This window comes from Cyprinus carpio, chromosome A3 (assembly GCF_018340385.1).
Source record: "Cyprinus carpio isolate SPL01 chromosome A3, ASM1834038v1, whole genome shotgun sequence".
Taxonomy (NCBI): Eukaryota; Metazoa; Chordata; class Actinopteri; order Cypriniformes; family Cyprinidae; genus Cyprinus; species Cyprinus carpio.
In genome coordinates, this window is record NC_056574.1 from 22188216 (window position 1) to 22211243 (window position 23028).

A 23028-nucleotide genomic window follows, 5' to 3' on the forward strand; every position below is an offset into this window, starting at 1 on the left:
TAAGACTTATTAGGATATTTATTACAGACAGATGTATACATTAGATGCAGAGACACCGAATACTCCATTCAGGCATCAAACACAGAGGCACATCTGCCTTCACTGATTATGCTTTACAATCACTTGATCCAGACAGTTCCACCCAGAACCTCTACTGATTGCTGCAAGCACCAAGACCATCTTACGGCTTTCCTAAGGAATGTGCTAAAACATATATTTAAACCCTAGCTCTGGAAAAACAAGTGGGTGATGATCGGTGATGGAGCTTCATGGATTAAAGCAAATCAGGAGACAGTAAATGATTTATAGGGAATGCTTTCCACATTCTAGACCAGGAGTCTTCAACTAAAATTGCTTGAGGTCCAGTAATGAACCCTGCTCACCAGCAAGGTCTGGACAATTATATGCCTAAAAACATGAATTGATTTTTGCAAGACCAGGGTATCTGCAGGATATTTAAGCTCAAATTTAAGACCTGCACAAATAAAATGACTCTAAAAATGTACAGTTCAGACACAAGTTTTCACAAAATCAAAAATGTTTTATAAAATGATAAACTTAGAATTTCAGCCTTTAAACCTTTTTTTTAAGAAAATGGAGTCAAAAGTATCAGTTATATTAATTAAATAACATATAAATATGTTACTGTCTTAATTGTTTAGATTTTTATAATGCATTATCATCTTGTTGATCCACCAGTTCACATTTACGTGTTTGTAACATAAAAACATAGGTTGATTTTCACATCATCTGAAGGAAAACAGCAGACTGGATTATTGAAAATGCACATTCATTCTCTGCCAGCAGGAGGCGCTTTCGGAACGGCAGAAATACAGCAGTTTCCCTGGTAAGTGCAGTAAACAAAGCAGCAGCTGATTTTGAAACTTGCAGATCTCATGTTTAATCAATAAAATCATTGCCTTTTAAGTTTAATCGTCATATTAAGCTGTACTGCAATTTAAGTCCTCCTGAAATCATAATTAAGACTTTCTTATACCATTTAAGACTTTTTATGGCCTTAAATTTAAAACTTTTTAAGTACCTGTCAATTTTCCTTATTTTCGAGAATGTCATTGTTTTCACTCACTGAAAGTTTCATGTCTGCGCTCTGCTCTCTTCACTGCACGTCTGAACGTAGCTACAGTTAAAACAGTAGCGACCTGTGGCACCGTAAGACCCAAACGGCTCTACCGAGCTGACCTTGATGTGCTTGATATAAATTTGATTTCATTATAAAACAGCGTTTGGCATTTATTTTTTTCATTATGTCAAAGGCTTCACGGTCCGGATTCGGACGGAGTCTGCCAGCTGGCGACCCCTGCTCTAGACAGTAGTTAGTTTCAAAATCTCCCGTTGAAGAAAAGTGCTGAGATATATTCTTCACACTAAATACAATAGCTACTTAATTATCAAAATATATATAATTTGCATTATTTGATTTTTTATTTTTTGGAATGAACAGTTGACTGTTTTTGTCTCTCACTTTGATGCGTCTTACCATGTAAAATAGGAGTTAAATACGTCATGATTGCATTTGCCTCTTTAACCGTTTAAAGCATGAATTAATATACTCTACACTGTCCAGTTTAGTCCATTTAACTATTCAAATGCATTGTTGCTTCAAGCCATGACATTTTTCATATATTTAAATGGCAATGCATTAACAAAGTGCACTATGTGCCCCTAACTTGTGGACTTTGTAGAAACAAATCAATGGTCTTCAATATAATAATTCCAAAATTACTGAGGAAAAACACACATTCACACACTTAATATTGACTTCTCCAGTAAGAAATAGTTTAATTTGTCATCTTTTGTCCATGTAAAGATGACATAGTCATTAATCTATTTGGTCTTGGCTGATGATTAAGAGTCCACACAAAGCCAGATCGATTGCTCTTTTCCAAAACCTATTCTTAACCTAGTAACACAAATCACTCTACATATTAAAAATATTCAGTCACATTGCAGAGCTTTTCATATTTAACTATTAGAATGATTTGTTGTTAAATACACTATCTTTTAAATAGTTTTTATTAAAAGCATGGCATATTTCTTGAATAGTTTGGGATTATTAATTAACTTTTAGTGTTCATTAGCTACCCATGATCATCATTGTGAAAACATTAATGCCCACTAACAACAAACTTTAACAAGCACAGTTATAATGGTGATGAACTGCTTCTCTACTGATTATCTGTTACACTTTGGAGCAGACAGATTCATACAAACACTATCTTTAAAACCCAAATGGAACGAAAGAGTCTGTATCATGGAATGGGCTGCTGATTGCACAGAGAAAAAAAAAACAGAGATATAAGAGAAACAAAATAATTGACCAGCATCTCAGTAGCGTGTTGTGTACCAGTCGTTGTCAGTCATCTGCACCAGTTCATTCACCACATCCAGCAGGTTGCGGTTGTGTTTCTGTAGCAGACGCTGATTTAGTGCCCGGTCACCAAAGCCCATCTCTACCAGCACGGCCATCATGGCGTCATGAGAAGCTGCATCTTCTGGGAGCTACACAACCAAAAAAGAAAGTTTTTTTTTTTTTTACTAGTGATATATGTCCCAGATATTGCACTGTACACTAGGCACTTATACAGTACTATGTACATGTACTTTACTGTCTAATGTTATTATTTTTACACAGTGGCAAAATAGATTTTGATCATATTTGATCAAGCACAATTTTTTATAAACTTTATTGCATAAATTTACTTAAAGATAAACTGAAACAATGTATTGTTTCCATTTATACGATTTATAATAACAAGTAATGAACTATACAATAGTATTATTTTTATTCCTTTTTAATATGGGACAGAAAAGGAGATTGTTCTGCATCTCACACCACTGCCACATTCATTAGATGCTTTGTCAAGTTAAAGGAAGCTCAGCTTATTTCGAAACGTTTTTCCATTCTGCATCCCGCATGAACAGCTCCCAAACTCACCTTCTCAGACCCAGTCTGTCCAGTGAAAAGAGCTTTATAGGCAGATGCTGCCACGGACAGGGCACCCTTCACCAATCCACCTGTGATGCTATTAGCCCTGAGGAAAGACAATATTGAGAGAGAGTAAGAATACGAGTGATTGAAAGAAAAGCACACAATGCAATGATTTTCCTGGTTGAACTTCCATGAGGACGAAACGAGTGGTTGTGTGCTGTGTAACTCACCTGAGCTCTTCTGTTTCAGACTTAGCAGATGCTACTGAGTTCTCAGGGTCAGGTTGATTAGGCTCAGAGTCTACATATTAAAAAAAACAGATCAACTTTCAAATGTAGTTTTGTATATCTTTTATCATATTGTCTACTTTGCATCATATCTAACACCCCATAATCTTATAAAAAGGCACTAATTCACAACCTGTGATGGCTTAATCCTTTAATATCGCATTGTGTTTCCTCTCACCTTTCTCCTTATCTCCTGGCTCTGTAGGATTACTCCTCTCCTGCTCCTCTGCTCCATGTTCTGTCTGCTCTTGTGTCTCTGTGCTGGATAAAGAGATTTTATATATATTTAGCTAAATTTAACATATCAGTTTCAGTTACATTAAGTTATGAGAATGTGGTGAAGGAAATCTAGGCTGTGATATGGAGTAGGAATGTGTGTATTCAGAGTTTTAGGGCAGAAACAAGAACATTCTCACATGACCTATTTCACAAATTGTATTAGTGACCAAGAAATAGTGCAGAATCTTAATCTTATTAATTTCATGTCATAACCTATTTTTCTTGTAAAAAGAACACAAGAAAGAGAGCTGTAGTTCACTGACAAGCTAGATGTTATCGCATTCGAGATCGAATGCGATTTATCTGCGATTATGAACCTGATTTTGCCTAATTGTCAGTGAACTACGGCTCTGTGTAGTGAAAGCCGCTCAATCTGAAAGTAGGTGATGGTGATTTACTACTAATCACAAGACGGCTTTACTGATGAGATGCGCATAACAATCGAATGTGTTTAATTGAACAGCCCTAATCATAATATAATGTTCCACATGAATGCAAGTGATATTCACGTGATCATGTTTGGTATCATTTGAAATGTCTCATTGCAACTGGTACAACGGTCTCAAACTTACAAGGAGTAAACTAAAAGGTAATACAGATCCTAAGAGTTTAGAGATATGCTGCTTACTGTGGAGGGTGTGCTCTTTCATGCAAATTACCATCTGTCCCCAAAAGGTGCAAACTCTCCACGTCTAGGCCTTGATCAATGCAATGTATACACTCCGTACTATGTATTTTTCTTAAGTAAGGTATGCATATTTTACTCTTAGATTTATCGGATTAAGATTTACCTAACTGATAATAAATTGTTATATTTGAATTGATTCAGTTTACTCTGAAATTATTGACTCTAGTAGATCATGTTGTCCCCTTGTTACTCCATAACCTTCAGCCACCATTGCATAACATTGTTGGGCCAACTGGGTGGACCTTATACTACTTTTGCACCCTTTTTAACACTGTCAAAATGCATCCCCAGAAAAGTCCTAATCATACATCACTATTTCAGTCATTGATTTTGGACCTGCAAAACTGTTTTGCTGTTTCTGCTGGCAAAATTTGGATGCATCACTAGTTTAACTGACCTCTGAGCTCAGTCTGTTACTGCTGACTTGTGCTCTGTATAAACTTACCAAGTTTTGATCAAGGATCGTGGTGCCACTACAATCACAGGGGTGAGCGGCACAGTGTCCAGAGTCTGGGAAGCACAGAGCATGTCATTAGCATCCACACTAACAGCAGCAACAGGGCTCTGGAGCTCTGCGGTCTCCACTGATTCTACTTTGTCCCCCTCTGCAGGCTCTTCTCCAGGCTGCGACAGGGCTGAGCTGTACATGGACTCTCCTAATGGACGGCTGGTGTCAAAGCAATCAGGAAGGATGATAATGTAGTCTTCTGAAGAAGCAGATGAAGTTCTGCTGCGTGTTTCCTTAGCTGCTTCTGTGTCCTTCACTTGCTCTTTCTTATCCACTTCCTCCTCTCCCTCTTCTACCGGATCTCCACCTGCAGGTTCAACCAGGATCTGCTCGATGTCAGACTCGTGACCCTCATCTAAACATAAGAAAAATCACTTCAATGGCTAAAAAAAATTTACTGTCTTTGGTGGTAAGAAGTTATTTGATTCACCTTTAAACAATTCAAAATTTGCGATGTGCAAAATGATAATGGTCAGAAATAAATATTCTGAATGCCCTGTTACCTGTGCTAGTGAGCTCTGCTGGAAGGGTCAGCAAGGGAGCAGCTATATCAGTGGTCTCTGTCTGTGGTGAAGATGGGCTGGAGATTCGTGCCATCTCTACTTTCAGTAGGGCTGGAGCAGATATTAGCCCGGTTTCTGAAACCTTTTCTGATTTCCTCTCACAAAGTGACACTGAACCTTGGGGGGCTGGACGCACCACTAACATGGGAAAAATTTATATTAAATTAATTTTAGAAACTCTTTACCTACCTTCTACACAAAAACTGCTAACAATGTACATTACTGCACTGCCGTGATGTTTGTTTTTTATTCATAAAAACAATATTTTCATAGAAAGTAACAAAAAGTTCATAAGAACAGAATTTATTTGTAAGAAAAATTGCTCCAGTTACTAACGTAACCTTGGGTTCCCTGAGGTTACGGAATGAGCGTTGTGTTTAACAGGCTTATGGGGAAATTCCTCTTCACTCTGATACTGAACAAATGTCACTTCAACTCACCAAAAGGGCACCATTTACAAAAACACGCCGGTGGATTAAAGTGCTGTGGCGAGAGTAAAGCATGCGGGACCTGTGCTTGCATGAGATCACTCAAGCCCAGTTGCTCAGCCCCGTGACTCCACTGTTTCTTCCTCTGAGGCAGCTGGGAGGGGAGAAATGGGAAAGCGGGCAGAGCAGGAGGGGCTGGCTGCCTTCATTTAAGAAGGTGATCCATGAGCGAAGTAGGGCGAAACTTAGGGTGTGTTCACACTTGTCATGTTTGGCAAGGACCGAGACTGCTAAAAAGATGGGTCTCTGTCTGCTTCCAAATTAACTCTGGTGCAGTTTGAATAAAATATAAACGCAACATGGACCAAATACTTCTAAACTAACCAAAAACAAGATGCAATGCTAAGATGCAACACTATGCGACATGGATTGATGACACGGAACGAGCGGTGTATCCAAAACAATCTGAGCAGAGGGCAAACGTGTTGCGGTGAGGAGGTAAAGTGCCTTTTATAAGCTCTTCGTGAGTTTGCAGGTGTTGAAAATTAAATCATATCTACACACAACAATAAGGACACTTAGTTCAGCAGACAGCATTAGGTGTATTTAACTTAAAGAGGCGCTGAGCAGACCGATTGGTGAATGGGTACTTTGATGTCATACACCGATCGGTCTGCGCAGTGCCTATTTTAGTCGAACGCACCTTTTGCTTGGCGTGTTCGGTGAGTTCAGTCACAAAATATACATCATTCAACCCGACCAATCAGGTTGTGAACGTATCACTATGCCTTTAGGTTCGGTATCTTTAGGTTCACTGTAAAAAAATCTTGTGTAAACGCTAAGCAGAGCAGGACCAAATGCTATATGGCTCCTCCCCTTTTGACAAGTTGAAGCGCCATTTGTTTATGCATTTTTTTCAAAATCTTACTGGCCAAATTTTTAAACAGTAGTGTATAGTTTTACTACAAAATGCTTACTAGGGCCAGGGACTAGGGACTAAGTCAACACTAAAATGAAAAAGTATCATTACAGTTATTCTACATAATTCACATTCTGATTACACATGGTCAAGTGAGAAGCTTTGAAATTGACTGATGTGTTACCTAAATAAAAAAATGTAATCACTGTTATTTCCATAAAAAGCAGAAAGGTGCATCTTCCCACAGCTGCCATCACAAACCTTTAGCTGGGCATCTCCCACAAAGCGCCCCATGCTCTGCTATTTCACGGGTCACTTCCAGGGTGAGAGAGCGGATAACAGATGGACTGACAAACTGAGGCCCAGTGATGCTCTCCTCTCCTTTCTCTTGTGCTGGGATGCCCTCTAACTCTGTCCCCTGGGCCGCATCTGTGAGTATGACATCAGAGGTGGTTCATAAATATAACAAGCTACACAATCACTAAAAGCAACACACAGAGAAAAGAGTAGAAAGTTTACCCAGGATGCTGCTGACCCCTTGGGCTTCTGTTTCCTCTTGGATGAGTCCCAGTGTTGGTTTCTCCTGTAGAGGTCCCTCATGGGGCAGAGGTGATATGCATGGAGTAATGTCCATATATTTACAGAGATGAAGAGAGAGAATATTAGAAAAGGTAAAATCTATAATTTTCTTTTTAAATGTTACTGTTTAAAATTAATATGCATAATCCATAAAAGCTTCATTCTAATTTTTAGAAACACCTCACAGACTTATTCCAGATTTGAAGTTACCTGCAGGAGTGTTGTTAGGCACACTCTCCAACTCTTGCACAATGTTGATGTCCAGCAGTTCAAAAGACAGTAAGTCCTAAGTAAAAAAAACATAATACTGAGTGTGGAATTGACAATGGAGTCAAACTTTCTTCATCAAACTTTATGGGTTTTGTGAATCATGCTGATTCTTGTTTGGTCATACCTGAGCTGTGAGTAAGTCTATAGATGGAATGTAGAATTCCTGATCACAGTCCTGGTTTACTGACAAAAGTAGTTGTTCCCTTGAAGCCCGGCATTTCTCCTCCCTCTCAAGAGTGTGGGAAGACTTCTCCTGAAATTTGTGTTTTTGTTTTGGAGTCATGAAAATGTATTTTAGTACAGTTTCTGTGTTCCTCCAGTTTTGCTAGTTTTTTTTCTTTTCTTTTTTTTTCAGTTTTTTTAATTTAGATTACATTTAATTTCTTCTTATGATAATAACACTGATATGAACATTTTTTATATTCCTATGTACAGTAGAACATCTGCACATATAAAGAAGATTTCTGGGTTGGTTGAGACTGTCTCTGGACCGTTCTCTTACCTGCGGGGTGACACAGGGAGACACCAGTAGCCCGTCAGCACAGATGGCTGTCGGAGCGTGTGGATCCACAACGATGCTGCACCAAACACGTGGTCCAAACTGCTCTCCTCTGTGTGCCAGGCGCCAATGGGACGTATAGGTGCCCTCTAACGTCGGAGCACAAAGTGCCACGCTGATGACACCCACCTGACCTGGCTGTAGTGTGGGTACTGCGACCTCCCGCCATCTTTCACCAGAGCCCACTGCCAAGTTCCCCCACATGAACTTTAACTGAGGACGAAATGTGACACAATCAGGTTCCGATTTTTTTATTGTGTGTATACAGATTTGTGTGTGTCTGTTTAAGTGTCAAAGTGTACCTTGGTCTCAGAGTCCCAGCACACTCTGCCACTGTTCTTCATTTTCCAGTATTTGATGAACTTGGTCCCAGGACGCAGACGTGATCCATCAGGCATGTTTTCATCCAAGAGTAGAGCTGTCATAGCTGGCACAGCAAGTGGGCATGGACGTTTAGGACGACTGCAAATTAAGTGTAAATTAAATTATCACTAATTACATTTTAAACTCTTGTGATCAGTTCAGCCAATTAATACTTTGGGGTGTTTTTTTTTCCTTTGCGGGACTGACGTAATATTTTTTGTAACATTGTACATTTCTTTACAGTCTCTTTTGATTTTTGATCTAATGTGTCGTTATTAATTTCTTTCCAAAAAAAACCCTTGTAACATATACGTTTTAGATAATAATATAAAATTTGATTTTAATTATTATATGATATATTAATAAATGATTAAATGTAATTAATTATCGTACAAATAAAAATAAAAAGTCTTTCTGGTGTCAGCCAGGTAAATGACTACATTAACACATGGGCCCCTACATTACACTTTAACATGGCTCAGCCAGTCATAATGGGGTAATAAGAAGTAGAATAGATAGCATTATTCTCAAACGCCAGAAAAGCATCTTATGCAGCAGGAGTGTGCAATAATGACAGAAAATTCTTGATTTAGTCGATAGCGATAATTAAACGATATTTTGCTGAGCATGTTATTGTGCTGGTATTTTGACAGGTTTAGGACTGGCGTGGACATGTGACTACCAAAGCTTTTGATATTCTTCATATTCTGTGTAGTGATTATTTTGCAGGAGTAAGGGAGATGCACTTTTCTAATAAGTTAAAATATATTTTTACCTTTAATGGGCATTTTCACCTTTCTAAGGTCAATTTTTTCTAACCTAATTAAATGTATGCATCATCTTTTGTCAAATTCTTCAATTCTTAAAACTTCAAATTGTAAGACACTATAGGGCTGTTACCAATCCAATGAAATCAGTACCAACAAAATTTGTGTTTGAGTGCTGGCACAGAATCTGCATCTGAAGTGACATTTAGATGCATTTACACAGACTGTTTAATGCAGGACATGAATGCAGTAACCCTGCAGTTACAAATGCATAAATAATGTTTTGATATTTTAAAAACAAATGTTCAATTTTAAATTATTTTATGGGGGAAAAAAGGGGAAAATATACTTATATAAACATAAATTCACCAGTAGGTGGCAAATCCCTCCATGAGTGAGTCATTGAGTCATTCATTCAAACGATTAGTTCAAACAACTGATTGATTCAGTAATGAAACACCATCGTGTGTTGCTCAGAGACGCAAAACAGTTCTGCTGTGGCTTTGTTTGAAACTATTTTCATTGACGAAACACAGCAAAAACAGGAACTGTCTAAAATGTAAGTCAATTAAAATTAACTGAAATTCTTGTTTATTGGAATGTTTTATAAAATCAGTATCTTATTTGCAATCGTACTGATATTTGGAGAAAAATAACTGTACTCTGTGTGATATTAACTATATCAAATCATATAAATGACATATAAAAGTCATATGGGGGCATATTTACCCCCTTCTCTTGAATTTTGGGGGAATTCTAAGTGTATTTTAATGGACTAAATCACACAGTGAATGTGTTAACTCAAAAATGTGCTTACGCATTAGTCTAACCTACATCTCAGTGTATGCGTGCACTCTCTGGGTGTGTTTTTGCGATATACTCAACAATGTCAAATTGCATATCATTTAAACAACAATTACGATATTATTATAGACAATATACATTGCACACCCCTATTATGCAGTTGAAATTTAAATATAGGACTAACATGATGGGAAATGTGAAAAGCTGCCAAAAAGGCATCAGGACTTTGTTCATGGCAATAATGATTCTTAAAAAAAAGAACACCATACAAGTTTGGAACAACATGAGGTTGAGTAAATGGCAGAAGTTTCAATTTTGGGGGAATTATCACTTTAATAGGCTCTTCCTCAGGTGGTAAAGGGGTGTAAGCTCTTACTCTGGGCTATTTGCCTGTGTGGCACGTGGCTGCAGCAGGACGGGTGAAGAGCTCCCTTCTCCAACAGTGCTCCACTGCAGCCCCCTCCTCTCCATCCTCAGCTGCTTCCTGATCTCCTTCACCTCCGCCTTGAGCTGGCGCTTCTCAGCTTTAAGACGCTGCTTCTCGGCCTTACGAAAGCTCCGGTCACCCCTTCTGTAGAATTCAGAGAGAGAACAAAATATGTTTAACTATTCTGAACTTTAACACCAAGACAACCTAAAGCAGAGGACAAATGCCCACCTGCTGTGATCTGGTGCTGGGGAGCCGTGCTCAGGGATAGACAGGGGAGTTCTGGCTCTCACAAGGTTGTGGCTTGGATCATGTGAGAAGCTACATGGCTCACACAAAGTGCAGGAGGTACACACACTGTGCAGAAAGAAACAATGAAACATAAAAAAGGAAACACAAAATGAAAGGCACCCATTAGACCATGCATCCAGTTATAAATTATATCTCTCATACAATCATAATATGTATCCCTTTGAAATGTACCACAGAAGCAATTATTTTGATATAAGATTCAGATACAGACATCCTTGTCACAGAGATCTCTCTAACCTGCATTGGTATCCACCGCCTGCGGTCTGACCCCGACAGCTACTGCAGGCTGGAGCTGAACTTGGGGCCCCAGGCAGAGTGGATGAGGTGACCTCAGGAACCTGAGGCTCTGTTCCCACTGGCTTATGGATGCAGCATTGTCCAGAGAACTCCCTACAAATCTTCTCTACTGCCTCTCTAACCACTTGATCCTTAAACTGTGGCAGTTATCATATTTTGAAGAGAAAAAATTGAGACATAAACATTTACAATATTAGGGTTTGTCTCCATTGCTAAAACTATCAGAATGAAACTAGGATAGTTCAACCAAAAATGAAAACTCTGTCATCATTGACTCACCCACATGTGCATGTTCCATACTTGTTTGGAACAACTTGATGATGAACAAATGATGACAGAATTTTAATTTTTTGGGTGAAGAATCAATTTAAACACTATGGCACAGTACAACATTTGTCAACTCTTAAAATTGCAATGAAATGGAAGTAGCAACAGATCTTTTTTTTCATAGTGAGATGTACATCCAAGTGAAATGATTACAAGATGTGGTTCTATGCATCGGCTGTTGATTGGATGGAGGCAGATCTGAATACAAGCTTGCAGTCGACTAAGTTTTATGCAGACAAAAAGATTTTAGACATCCAGCACTAGAAGATCAAGCTATGACTTGTTAATAAAAATTGTGAGGTCAAAGCAAATACTTAAAAATAAAAATATATGCACAATACTTCAGAAATCATTCTAGTATGCTGATTTGGTGCTCAAATATTAATAATGGTTTATCCGCAATAAGATCAATAACATGCTTTAAGAACACAGATGGATTTTCATTTCATGTTGATTTTAATGTCTTGTCCCTCATACCTTTTCCATGTATGAAGTGAACCAAGCTGGGGGGGTCTTATCCTCTGCCTTCCCACCTTTGACTTCATTTACAATTACCTTTAAAAAAACAAAAGCAGGATATTAAAATAGAATGTGACACCCCAGTCATTAACTTACAATGGTGGAAATTATAATAATCATCAGTCTGGAAACCTTTATCAAATGTATATCACATTTCATGCAAATTACAATAAAACTGTAATCAGAATTCAATTCCATTATTTGGTTTTAACATCAGAACATTAATGTTTTTTCATTTAGATTAATTATAATATTATAATGCACCATTCCAAATAAATTGCAGCCTATAATTTGACACAACTGTGGCTACTTCTGTGATTGTGCAAAACCATTGGGTTATAAAATCTTACCAATCCTTCCTCTGGAACTGCAGCCTGAACTTTGCGACTCACCACTTGTGCCAAAGTAGGGCAGTGCTGAGGAGGCCTGAATCCCTTCTTGGGTTCTCCAACAGTACCAGGTTTCACCTGGGCCAAGCCCACCCCCGACCCTGGTGGAGGGCCCGGTCCTGGCACTGTGGCTCTACTGCCCCTCGTCTCATACACATTCATTTGTAGTCTGTTCCCCTGTCGTGCAGCACTCTACAATTACAAACAAAACCACAGTGTATCAATGTACTGCATTTGCTTTTGAACATTTGTTGATTGCAAAACAATGGGTTCAATACATGGTAGCCACTCTATCGACTCCAAATGAGTGGTACTCAACCTTTTTAGTCCAATGCCCTCCTTAGTCTAAAGGAATATTTGAAGGGCCTCCTATCTAAGCGGACATGCACCTCTGGTACTTCTTTTGTAGTCACAATAAATAAACGTGAAAATACGATGGCGGTTTAATGCTGTACATCTTTATTTTTAGAGTCTTTTAATATTTTAATTACATTTGTTTTAATATATTTTAATTTAAATGATTTTAATTCTTATTGGGCTGCTCTCGAAGGATCTGATGCCCCCTGGTGAAGGGCCGCTGCTCTGATTGAGTGATTATGCAAACAGTGAGTTAGCAACAATTCTTTACCTTTAGGGCTTCTTCATATTCCACTGAAAAAAAAACAGACTTCAATCAATGTTATGACATTTTCTCGACGATTTTAAATATATTCCATTTATTTTTTTAAATACAGATTGAGACATTTTACTTACATTGGCTGTTGATTGATACCTGAAACAAACAGTTACACGATTAGCATGGAATTATTAACTAATAATATAAACAGTTTTGTAATTGTGTACGTCTCATGTTTTTGTTGGGACAAAAGCAGTTGTTAAGAATGCCATGCAAGCAACATCACAAATATTTACTTCTTCACCCTCACCTCTTCATTCTCCTCATCGAAATACGTCAGTTGTAAATTACACAGGCCAAAAGACCTTTTCACCTGAAGAAAAGAAGATATGAAAAGTTAACGCAATAACAACTTTGCGGGAGATCCAGGGGGCGTGGTTGGATCCAAATCCAACTCCTCCCACCTTACATATCCCTAAACATACCTTGTCTCCACCCCCTGATTCCTAAAACACCCATCTCCACCCCCTAGATGTGGATCCAGCCCTGGATCTTATGTTCTGCAAAGAGGGGCTACTGACTTTGATGAGAATTATACTTGATTCGGATTGACCAGTGTCCGCAAATATTTTGAATCACGGCCGGTAACCATGACAACGCTAACCGACGACCTCTCATCCGGGAAACCTGTTTCCTGCTGGTGTTCTCCGCGCTCTCCACAAGTAAGCAAATTAGGTAACTGTAAACTCAAATTATTATGAAATAATATTAATGTGCTTATTTGGTAAGTAGCCTTGTAATAAATGAGATAATGTACAGTGGTATTCCAAAATAAACCCATTCAGAGTGATTTAGACCCTGACTGGCCTGTCGCCACGTCGAACAGCTAACTGTTCATTATTACAAACTGACACGATGCTCACAAGTAGACCACAAAATGACATTTGCTTGAAACAGATTTGCAGTCAGTGTTTCAAAACCTAGTGAGCTAAACACCTGGACGGCATTTGGGTATCTATGCACCAATCATACTGTGTAGTAAGCGAGCTTAGTATGTTTTTAACACTCAATGAGTCAACGTTACCTAAGAGCTTAGCGCTGAGAGCTGCAGACGTGACAGGTGTTTCCTCTCCTCACAGTCCGCCAAACCCATTTGTGTTTGTGGTCTAATCGACGGAAAGGTCTGCTCACGTCAGATGTAACGTTAATTTGTTAGATATAAATATGGCTGCTATTTGATTCGTGCGCTTTCGGATCAAAATGGTCGCTTAGCCCATTCTTTCTAAGTGATTAAGCGTTAACGCCATTCCGCAACACTAATCACAACACTCAGAAATCACATAAACAAAAGATAAATAGTAATACTACTCTAATCGCATGAGGCGGACATCGGATGACTCCGGGATGAAAGGCTTCGCGGCATCAAGGTGAGTGGTCAGACTCACGTCACCTCATCATCCTCTGCTTACCATGGCCTCCATAGACTCCCAGCTCTTCGTCTCCGAGCCAGACAGCAAGAAACTCTTCGCATTCCCTCGGAAATTCACCTTCAGATTGATGTAGAAGTCCATGGCGCAGGTACTATTTAAGGCGTTTCATAGGTGAAAACAGGAAAGCTTTGATGAGCTACTGTACGCTGGCTTCTAGATTTCTCTGATCAAAATGGTCCTTTCTGTTTACATCAGCGACGCAAACACGCCCACCGCATCAGCTGACAGGAAGATGTCTGACGTCACTCAAAGCAAAACAATCCAGTGTGCAGTGCTGTTTAATTTGAATCGGTAAAATCGGGTTTAATCGGTAAAATCGTGAAAGTTAACGTAAATATTTACTTGGCACAATAAATTACAAAATATTGTTATCGTCAGTAATTTGATCCATAAAGAATAAAGTTGGTTAGTGTGTGGTTCTGTACGATAAATAGCCTATTGTCTGTTCACCCAGCAAGTGAACTGTACATATTTACTTTCCAAGGGCTGAACGTATTTAGTGGTTTTTTTTTTTTTTTTTTTCAAGTTACGGTCCTGGCTTCTGATTGGTCAGTACAGATTTACAGGCGTCTACTAGATATAATAGCTATGACGTGAAGCATCACTGAGCAGCAGCAATAGTAGATTTTTGTTTTTGTCGCATAGCAACGTATTGTTACGTCAAGGAATATAATGACTCTTAATGAATTTGCTTAGTATAGTACAGTTTTAATGAAAATCTGTGGTACTACTTTTATGGTATTATATATTGTTTTTAACGCAAGCTATTTTTCTTGTCAGGGTATTGTGGGTGCTGGGTACTGTCGCAACACTTTTTGTAATTGTCAAATATATATAATTTTTTTTACAGATTTGATAGTAACACTTTTACGTAACGTAAATTACATTCATCGTAGCATAGCTTTCCTATGCCTTCGTATTTGCATAGGTGTTTTAGGTGAAGCAATTTACAAATCATATAATAATAATAATAATTCCTTACATTTATATAGCGCTTTTCTAAGCACTCAAAGCACTTGTGTGAGGGGGTATCTCCTCATCCACCACCAGTGTGCAGCATCCACCTGTTTGATGCGACGGCAGCCACAGAGGGCCAGAACGCCCACCACACACCAGCTTATTGGTGGAGAAATGTCTTGTTATGTAAGTTGTTGCGCACTATACGCAACGCATACCAATGTTTTTGCGTCGCACTTTGTTAGCAAGCATATTAGAGGTTAATGTGGTCTATCCTGTTTCTCTACACCTTTTTCTTAAAACATCTGTTCACTGTATCAGTATCACTTTGTTGATCATTCATTAGTTGAGTGATTTATTCATCTATCTGATCATTTTAAGTCAATTTAGTATACTGTGTGTGTGTCTATGTTTATTTTTCATTTGTGTCTATTTTAAACTTTCCTGAGGGAGGAAAAAAATATATTTTTTCCAAGTAAATTCCACAGCAGTAAATTCTATGAGCAGCAGGGGGCACCAATTCCATAGGCTTCTTGGCCTGATTGTTCTGGTGGCACAAGATTGTTTTTTGATTAATACATTTATGATGTGAATTTAATATTGGTGCTTTGCATTGATAGTTTTTTTCTTACGATTTATCTTGTTTATTACTATTTATCTTGTATACTCTTTCATAGTATTTGTTGATTTATCCTAGATCAGGACATGCCAAGGAATACATTTTTTTTTTTTACATTAAAAATTCCCTACTCTTTTGTCGTCCCCCTTATGATGGTGAAACAACATAGCCCATTGCAGAACAGAGTTCACACAAGAGGTGTTCAAACATGAATGGTAAACAATTGTGATGCAGTCAGTCAGACGAGAGCCTTCTCAGGACAGGCATAGAATCTTTTTGCTGCTTGAATTTAAAGGTCACCTTCGACCACTTAATTACTTATAAAAAAAATAAATAAAAAAAAAACACATTCTAATTTCAACCGTCCCTACCTTGACAAAGAATGATGTAAAAAAAATATATTTTGTTTCTGTGCAAAAGTGTAATTGAAGTGAATTTCTCAATGAATCCTCCTGGTTTGTTATCTGATTTCTTAGCGCCAGTATTATCATTAAAATAAGATGTACTTAGGCTATATAGGCCTATTGCACTTCTGCATTTGATAGATGCTTTTTTACTGCATTATACTACAATCGTTTAAAAAGGATCTTCATTTAATGAGGATTATTCACAAAAAAAATGTTCATTGGGGTAAGATGAATAAACTACATGGAGTCCTTGCTATATATTCTTTGAATATCTGATGAAAATGGGAACTTGGCTGGAGATATCCTAAATCAAAAATACATACAAACACAATCAGATTTTTGTTGTAACTTTTGTTTAAAGAACATTCACTGTTAGACTATTTATTGCATTTTTGCGGTAACTTACTGGCAGCACTATTGCCAGTAAGTAACTATAAGTACCAGTTCACAGTAGCTTATCACAATTTCATTTTATAGTGAAATACCCTTACTGCAACTTAAATTTACAGTTCTATATCCTTATATCCTTACTGTAACTGTTTTACAGTATAATAGAATTACAGTAATTTTACTGTAATTTATTTTAAATCATTTGTTTTATAAAGCCTATTCACTGAACTGAATAAATTCCAAGTAAGTGACCTGAGTCCATGTACAACAGTATATTTTTTATTCACTGTCACTATTAAATACATCAATTACTTATTTATTGTGCTTTATTCTGGAACTGAATTCATAACAACAAATCAAAGTAGAGATCATGACAATATTGCAATAAAAAGAAATATGTAGCATTGGCTGCCAAGACCAACAGGGATGATAGCATTAACGCACTGGGGTCGTGTCTGAACTTTAGGGAAGCAGCCCAGGTGGGTGTGGTTATAACATTTACTACCAGCATATTGAAGTAGGCCTATCTGGGATCAATTCTGCACTCTCACGCTCGAGACCGAGCGTTGCCCTCAAGCACAAGAGATGCCTAGTCGTTACAATAATGAATTCTCTGTTAAAATACTTACTGATACTCCTGGGACTTATCTCAGTAATCATCAACATCGTGTTGATATGCTTAAATTCAAACAGGCTTCCAAAATGTATGTCAAAGCCGCAAGAGTCTCTACAATTCAGGCACTCAGATAAAAGTCTGGTTTTCGCAGACCTAACAGCAGAGGAGTACAAGTCTGTTCGCGACTACATGTGGGCCCAAGAAGACTTAAATATCTCCCATTCGTTCATAGCAAAGCCCTCGGAGAATTTCATCTTTTTGATTGACCTCTCACTGCCGAGGAAGGCAGATGTGCTGCGCTACTTGGATTCCAGCGGACAGAAGCCCGCGCGCGAAGCGAGCGTAATAGTGTTCTGTGGTGCGCGCGGTTACCTGAAGGAGTACGTGGTGGGACCGTTATCTGGCCGACTGCAGCATCGGGATGTTACTCAGTACAAGTACAATACTTCGGAGTTACCCTTCGCAGCCCGCACGGTGACAATCGGAGAGTATGTGCAGCTCTTCACGCTCCTTAATCACGTTTTCCAAAAACTTGAAAAACCTCTGACGGAAAGTTTTGGTTATATCCCAAAACAAAGGGAGCTGCTGACGTTAGAAAGTATGCCGAGAGGCATCAGAAGTGGAGACCGCAAGACCTGGATCTCTTTTTTCCGCGATTTCAGTGGCATGTACATCCATCCTGTGGGCTTCGAGATGCTGATCAATCACGAAAGCAGCAACTCGTCGAACTGGACTGTTGATAAGTTGTTGTACAACGGTCAATACTTTGACACCATTGATGAATTTATGGAAAAATACAAAGCCAATCGTTTAAAAAAGATAGTCTACAAAGAAATCCCAAATTACGCTTCGCTGAAGCCAAGGGAAAAGTCTTCTGGTTTAGGACCACAGCAGTATTATCTTGAAGGAAAACGTTACAGCGTTAAAAACAACCAGGTGATTTATCTGGACTGGAGCTTCGCGTTTGGTTTGAGCTCTCTGACTGGGATGCGGGTGTTTGATGTTCGGTTTAGAGGAGAAAGGGTTGTGTACGAACTCAGCGTGCAGGAGGCGATGTCTGTCTACGGCTCTGTTACGCCTGGGATGATCCTCACGAAGTACCTGGACTCAAGTATTGGGATCGGTCGCTTCGCTCACGAGCTCGTGCGTGGGGTCGACTGTCCGTACGCTGCCACTTTTGTAGACACCTACCGCTATATTGACACCAACGTCACGCAGCGTTTCAGAAACTCCATCTGTGTTTTTGAACATGACATTGGGCGACCCTTGCGACGGCATTTCTCAGATTTCTTTCATAATGGGTATGGTGGGATGGCAAACAGCGCTCTGGTGTTCCGCACTATTACTGCGATAGGGAACTATGATTACATATGGGACTTTATTTTCTATCAAAGCGGATCCGTGGAAGCGAGAGTTCACGCCACTGGCTACATATCATCCTCCTTTAAGGTTGATGGAAGTTTGCAGTACGGCCACCAGGTTGCAGAGAATGTCCTTGGAAATATCCACACCCATTTCATCAACTTTAAAGTCGACCTGGATATTTTAGGTGAGAGCTAAAACAAGCATCACATTTACTAAAGTTACAGTAACATAGAATCTCTGTTATTTACAGTCACATTAATTACATTTCACTTAGCGGAGATACCAGCTCCAGTCATTTCCAATAAATAAATAAGTACAAAGGTTTATTAGATGTTGACATTTTGTGACGTCACATGCCAATAGCGGGTAACATTGGGAAAATCTGTAACATTAAACAGCATAATAGGCCTTTCATTTGTCTGTATGTTGCTGGACTTGACTAGACTTTGAGAAATGTCATCCACACCCTTCATTTGGCTCACAGGTATATCAAGATATAAAGATGACTGATGTAAGGATATTAATGTCACTCACCAATATTTATGAATTGTTTCATATTGTCAAAGGGATCGGATAGTTTGCCCAAAATATACATTTAATGATTTTATGGGCAAATAACAGACATTTTTCATTATGCCATAAGAACAACATGAGGAGTAAATGATGTTTATTTTTGTGTGAACTATCCCTTTAAGAAATCTCACAATGGTCTACAGCAGAGTCTTGATTCTGTGGGTTTCCTTCATTTTGGTCATAATGAAAATGATCTCACATGGAATTGACTATATCGAAAAGCTAAATATGGCCATCAGCTTCCAGAGAATACCACAGAAAAAAAAATACTGTTGAAACACACAAAACAGTTTTAAAACATTTTCTTTCTTTTTTGAAGGTGTAAAGAATGTATTTCAGACTAAAGATATGGTGTATAAGGAAGTGGCATTGCCATGGATGCCCTCAGAGAAAGCAAAGATACCACAACTGGTGGAGCAGCAAATCAAGACAGAAAAAGAAGCAGCGATGCTTCATAATGCCAAAACACCCCGTTACCTTCATATAGCCAGTAATCAGACTAATCAGTGGGGCCACCATCGCTCGTACAGGCTTCAGGTGGTGAGCTTTGCTGGAGATCACCTCCCTGAAAGTGAGTCCGTAGAGAAGTCCATATCCTGGGCTCGGTAAGGCCTCAGTGTATTGAGTCATGCACACAATAATGATTTTGTTATTGTACAACTACAGTGCTCTTGGTCAATCCAAAATGTTAACAAACCCTCAAACCTGAACATTTAAGTAGTAAAAGTGAAGTTTTTGCGTTCTTAAGAGAATATCTACATGTACACCATTATTAGGCAACTATTAGTGTGCAGAATTATTATGCAACTAAATGAAAAACAAAGATTTTCCCATCTCACTTGTTTATTTTCACCTGTTAAAGTGAGAATAATAAACAAACTCAAAATTTACAGAAAAACATGTCTGAAATTTCAAAAAGAAAACCTCACTTACCAATATAGCCACCCTTCTTTTCGATAACAGTCACAAGCCTTCCATTCACGGAATCAGTCAATTTCTTGATCTGGTCAGAATCAACTTTTTGTGCAGCCGCAACAACAGCCTCCCAGACACTGTTCAGAGAGGTGTACGGTTTACCTTCCCTGTAAATTTCCTGCTTAAGAAGGGCCCAAAAGTTCTCAATAGGGTTTAAGTCAGGTGAAGAAGGGGCCCATGTCATTAGTTTTTCATCTTTAAGGCCTTTACTGGCCAGCCACGCAGTGGAGTACTTTGATGCATGTGATGGAGCGTTGTCTTGCATAAAAATCAAAGTCTTCTTGAAAGATGCAGACTTTTTCCTGTACCACTGCTTGAAGAAAGTGTCTTCTAAAAATTGGCAGTAGGTCTGAGAGTTGATTTTGAGTCGATTTTCAACCCGAAAAGGTCCAACTAGCTCATCTTTAATAATACTTGCCCATACCAGTACCCCACCTCCACCTTGCTGGTGTCTGAGTTGAAGTGGAGCTCTGTGTCCGTTACTGATCCAACCACGGGCCCATCCATCTGGTCCGTCAAGAGTCACTCATCTCATCAGTCCACAAAACCTTTGAAAAATCTGTCTTCAGATATTTCTTGGCCCATTCTTGACGTTTCAACTTATGTGTCTTGTTCAGAGGTGGTCGGGTTTCAGCCTTTCTTACCTTGGCCATGTCTCTGAGAACTGAACACCTCCTACTTCTTGACACTCCAGGTAGGTTGCAGTTGTGAAATATGGCAGCACTGGAGGATAATGGGTTCCTGGTAGCTTCATGTTTGATTCTTCTCAAATCTTTGGCGGTTAATTTGTGTCTTTTCTTCTCGACACATTTCTTGCGACCCTGTTGACTATTTGCTACAAAACGTTTGATGGTTCTGTGATCACGCCCCAATATCTTAGATATTTCAAGAGTGCTGCATCCCTATGAAAGACTTTTTACAATTTATGACTTTTCAGAGTCAGTTAAATCTCTTTTTTTGGCCCATTTTTCTTGAGAAGAAGAATCTGCCTAATAATTATGCACACCTTGATATAGGGTGTTGATCTCCTTAGGCCACACCCTCCTTCATTACACAAATACTCATCACCTGATATGCATTAAATCCAATAAGCTTTCAAGTTTATATAGCTTGGACTTGGAAATTATGGATAAAATGATGATATGGTCAAAATAATCACTTGCCTAATAATTGTGCACACAGTGTATATATTTTTTAGATGTGTTGTTTATCGCTTAGCTTATCTCCCATTCACTTTCTTTTTTGTTCTAGGTATAAAGTTGCTGTAACCAAGCATAAAGATGAAGAGCAGACTAGTAGCAGTCTGTACAATCAGAATTACATGTGGTCCCCATTTGTTGACTTCAGCAAATATATTGACGATAATGAGATGATCGTCAATGAGGTATTAATGGACCATTTCATCAGAATGTTTTTAGTCATCAGATATTTCTGTTTAATGCAAATTATGACTTAAACTTCATTATGTCTTCTAAAGGACTTGGTTGCCTGGGTGACCACTGGTTTCCTACACATTCCACATGCAGAAGACATCCCCAACACGGTTACTGTAGGCAATGGTGGCGGTGTCATCCTTAGGCCACACAACTATTTTAATGAAGATCCATCCATCAACTCACCTGATGGAGTGTATTTTGGTCCAGGCTCTGAGAGTGACTGTGAGGACAACAAAATGGCGTGTCTGGAAAAGGATCACTGCAGTTCCACACTGGAGCCGTTCACTTACCATGGCTTTGAAGGTGTTATGAAGTTTGAGTAAGGATCCTGATTCAGGTTGTTTCTTAGTATATCCTCCAGCCTCACTCTACACTAGTTAGTTATTTTGACAAGCACTTTCCTGCTTTTGTAGCTTTTTATGTAAATATTATGAATATTCTCTAAGTTTGTATCAAAATTATTGTGTGATGTGTTTTAAACTATTAAATTAGCATATTATTTGGGTTACATTCTTCCTTTAGAGACTTTTATTTTTGGTGAAGGGTGATTTTAAATTTAAATAGATTGAAAGAACACCTCACCAAATGCACTCTTATTTTTATCCATGAAATAAAATGTGAAAGGCGACTACATATTGTTTCATTTTTTGTTTGTTTGTTTGTTTATATATATATATAAAATATTTTTCCCACAAAAATCATAATATTCTCATTTCTACATGACATAACTGTATACAAAGTTTGTATAACATGCTGTTTATTATAAGCGTGTTGTCTGCTGTTTTAAATGCTCAAGCTTTATAAAGTCAGCTGGATTGTGTTTGGCTGTCAATGTTTTTATCATTCATCAGCAAAAAAATAAAATAAAAAATCATACTGAAAGTGATTCTAATGATATTGTTTCGTTATCGTTCTAGTTGTTGTGTAGACTTTTCACACAGTTAGAACGATTATTAAAACTTTATAGTTATAGTTGCCATCCTTTGTGTGAACAGCCTTTAGTTTACTCAAAAATGACAGTTCTACCATCACAATTTTTCCACTCAACATTCGGAATGTCTTAACTGCCTTTTATGATTGCGTATAGATTTGTTTTATGGTATTTTTCTTTTTTGGTCTTTTTGGAGCTTGTCGATATGAATCGAGAAAGGCATAAAGGAAAAATAAATTGGATATAAGCGTTTCATGTCCACATTTCATGCACAGGAATGAAAGTGTTATTTTACTATGTATTATGCTGAAAAACTTTTTTTTGCACTGTTTCTGTGTTTACTTGTATTATTTGCATATGATGTTAAAAATATGATGTATGGATAAGAAAGTTATCAATATACTGATCAATTTGCTTT

General features: G+C 38.3%; 2 protein-coding genes across 7 annotated transcripts; one reads left to right on the top strand and one right to left on the bottom strand.

Annotated features, from left to right (window-relative positions):
- LOC109061975 (next to BRCA1 gene 1 protein-like) lies at positions 1 to 14571 on the bottom strand. 4 transcript variants are annotated; one of them, XM_042723581.1, is made up of 21 exons: positions 14321 to 14571; positions 13162 to 13224; positions 12989 to 13007; positions 12864 to 12886; positions 12239 to 12427; positions 11805 to 11882; positions 10941 to 11137; positions 10622 to 10748; positions 10341 to 10543; positions 8333 to 8492; positions 7974 to 8243; positions 7596 to 7724; positions 7412 to 7487; positions 7142 to 7252; positions 6884 to 7051; positions 5216 to 5413; positions 4650 to 5067; positions 3416 to 3498; positions 3181 to 3250; positions 2957 to 3053; positions 1 to 2520 (listed from the first exon to the last, which is right to left on the bottom strand). In XM_042723581.1, exons 1-21 carry the CDS (start codon positions 14420 to 14422, stop codon positions 2347 to 2349), a joined length of 2955 nt encoding a protein of 984 aa, XP_042579515.1. In that variant the 5' UTR covers positions 14423 to 14571; the 3' UTR covers positions 1 to 2346. The 4 variants fall into 4 exon arrangements, with proteins under 4 accessions (XP_042579515.1, XP_042579508.1, XP_042579525.1 ...); XM_042723574.1 differs by having other exon boundaries at positions 12197 to 12427; XM_042723591.1 differs by lacking the exon at positions 14321 to 14571 and adding an exon at positions 13936 to 14138 and having other exon boundaries at positions 12197 to 12427.
- On the top strand, positions 13439 to 22816 carry LOC109062074 (membrane primary amine oxidase-like). Of its 3 annotated transcripts, none has more exons than XM_042723624.1 (4): positions 13439 to 13573; positions 19588 to 19873; positions 21495 to 21627; positions 21721 to 22816. In XM_042723624.1, the coding sequence occupies exons 2-4, from the start codon at positions 19617 to 19619 to the stop codon at positions 22000 to 22002; spliced, it is 672 nt and encodes a 223-aa protein (XP_042579558.1). In that variant the 5' UTR covers positions 13439 to 13573; positions 19588 to 19616; the 3' UTR covers positions 22003 to 22816. The 3 variants fall into 3 exon arrangements, with proteins under 3 accessions (XP_042579558.1, XP_042579548.1, XP_042579541.1); XM_042723614.1 differs by having other exon boundaries at positions 13462 to 13586; XM_042723607.1 differs by lacking the exon at positions 13439 to 13573 and adding an exon at positions 16942 to 18879.
- The last annotated feature ends 212 nt before the right edge of the window (positions 22817 to 23028 follow it).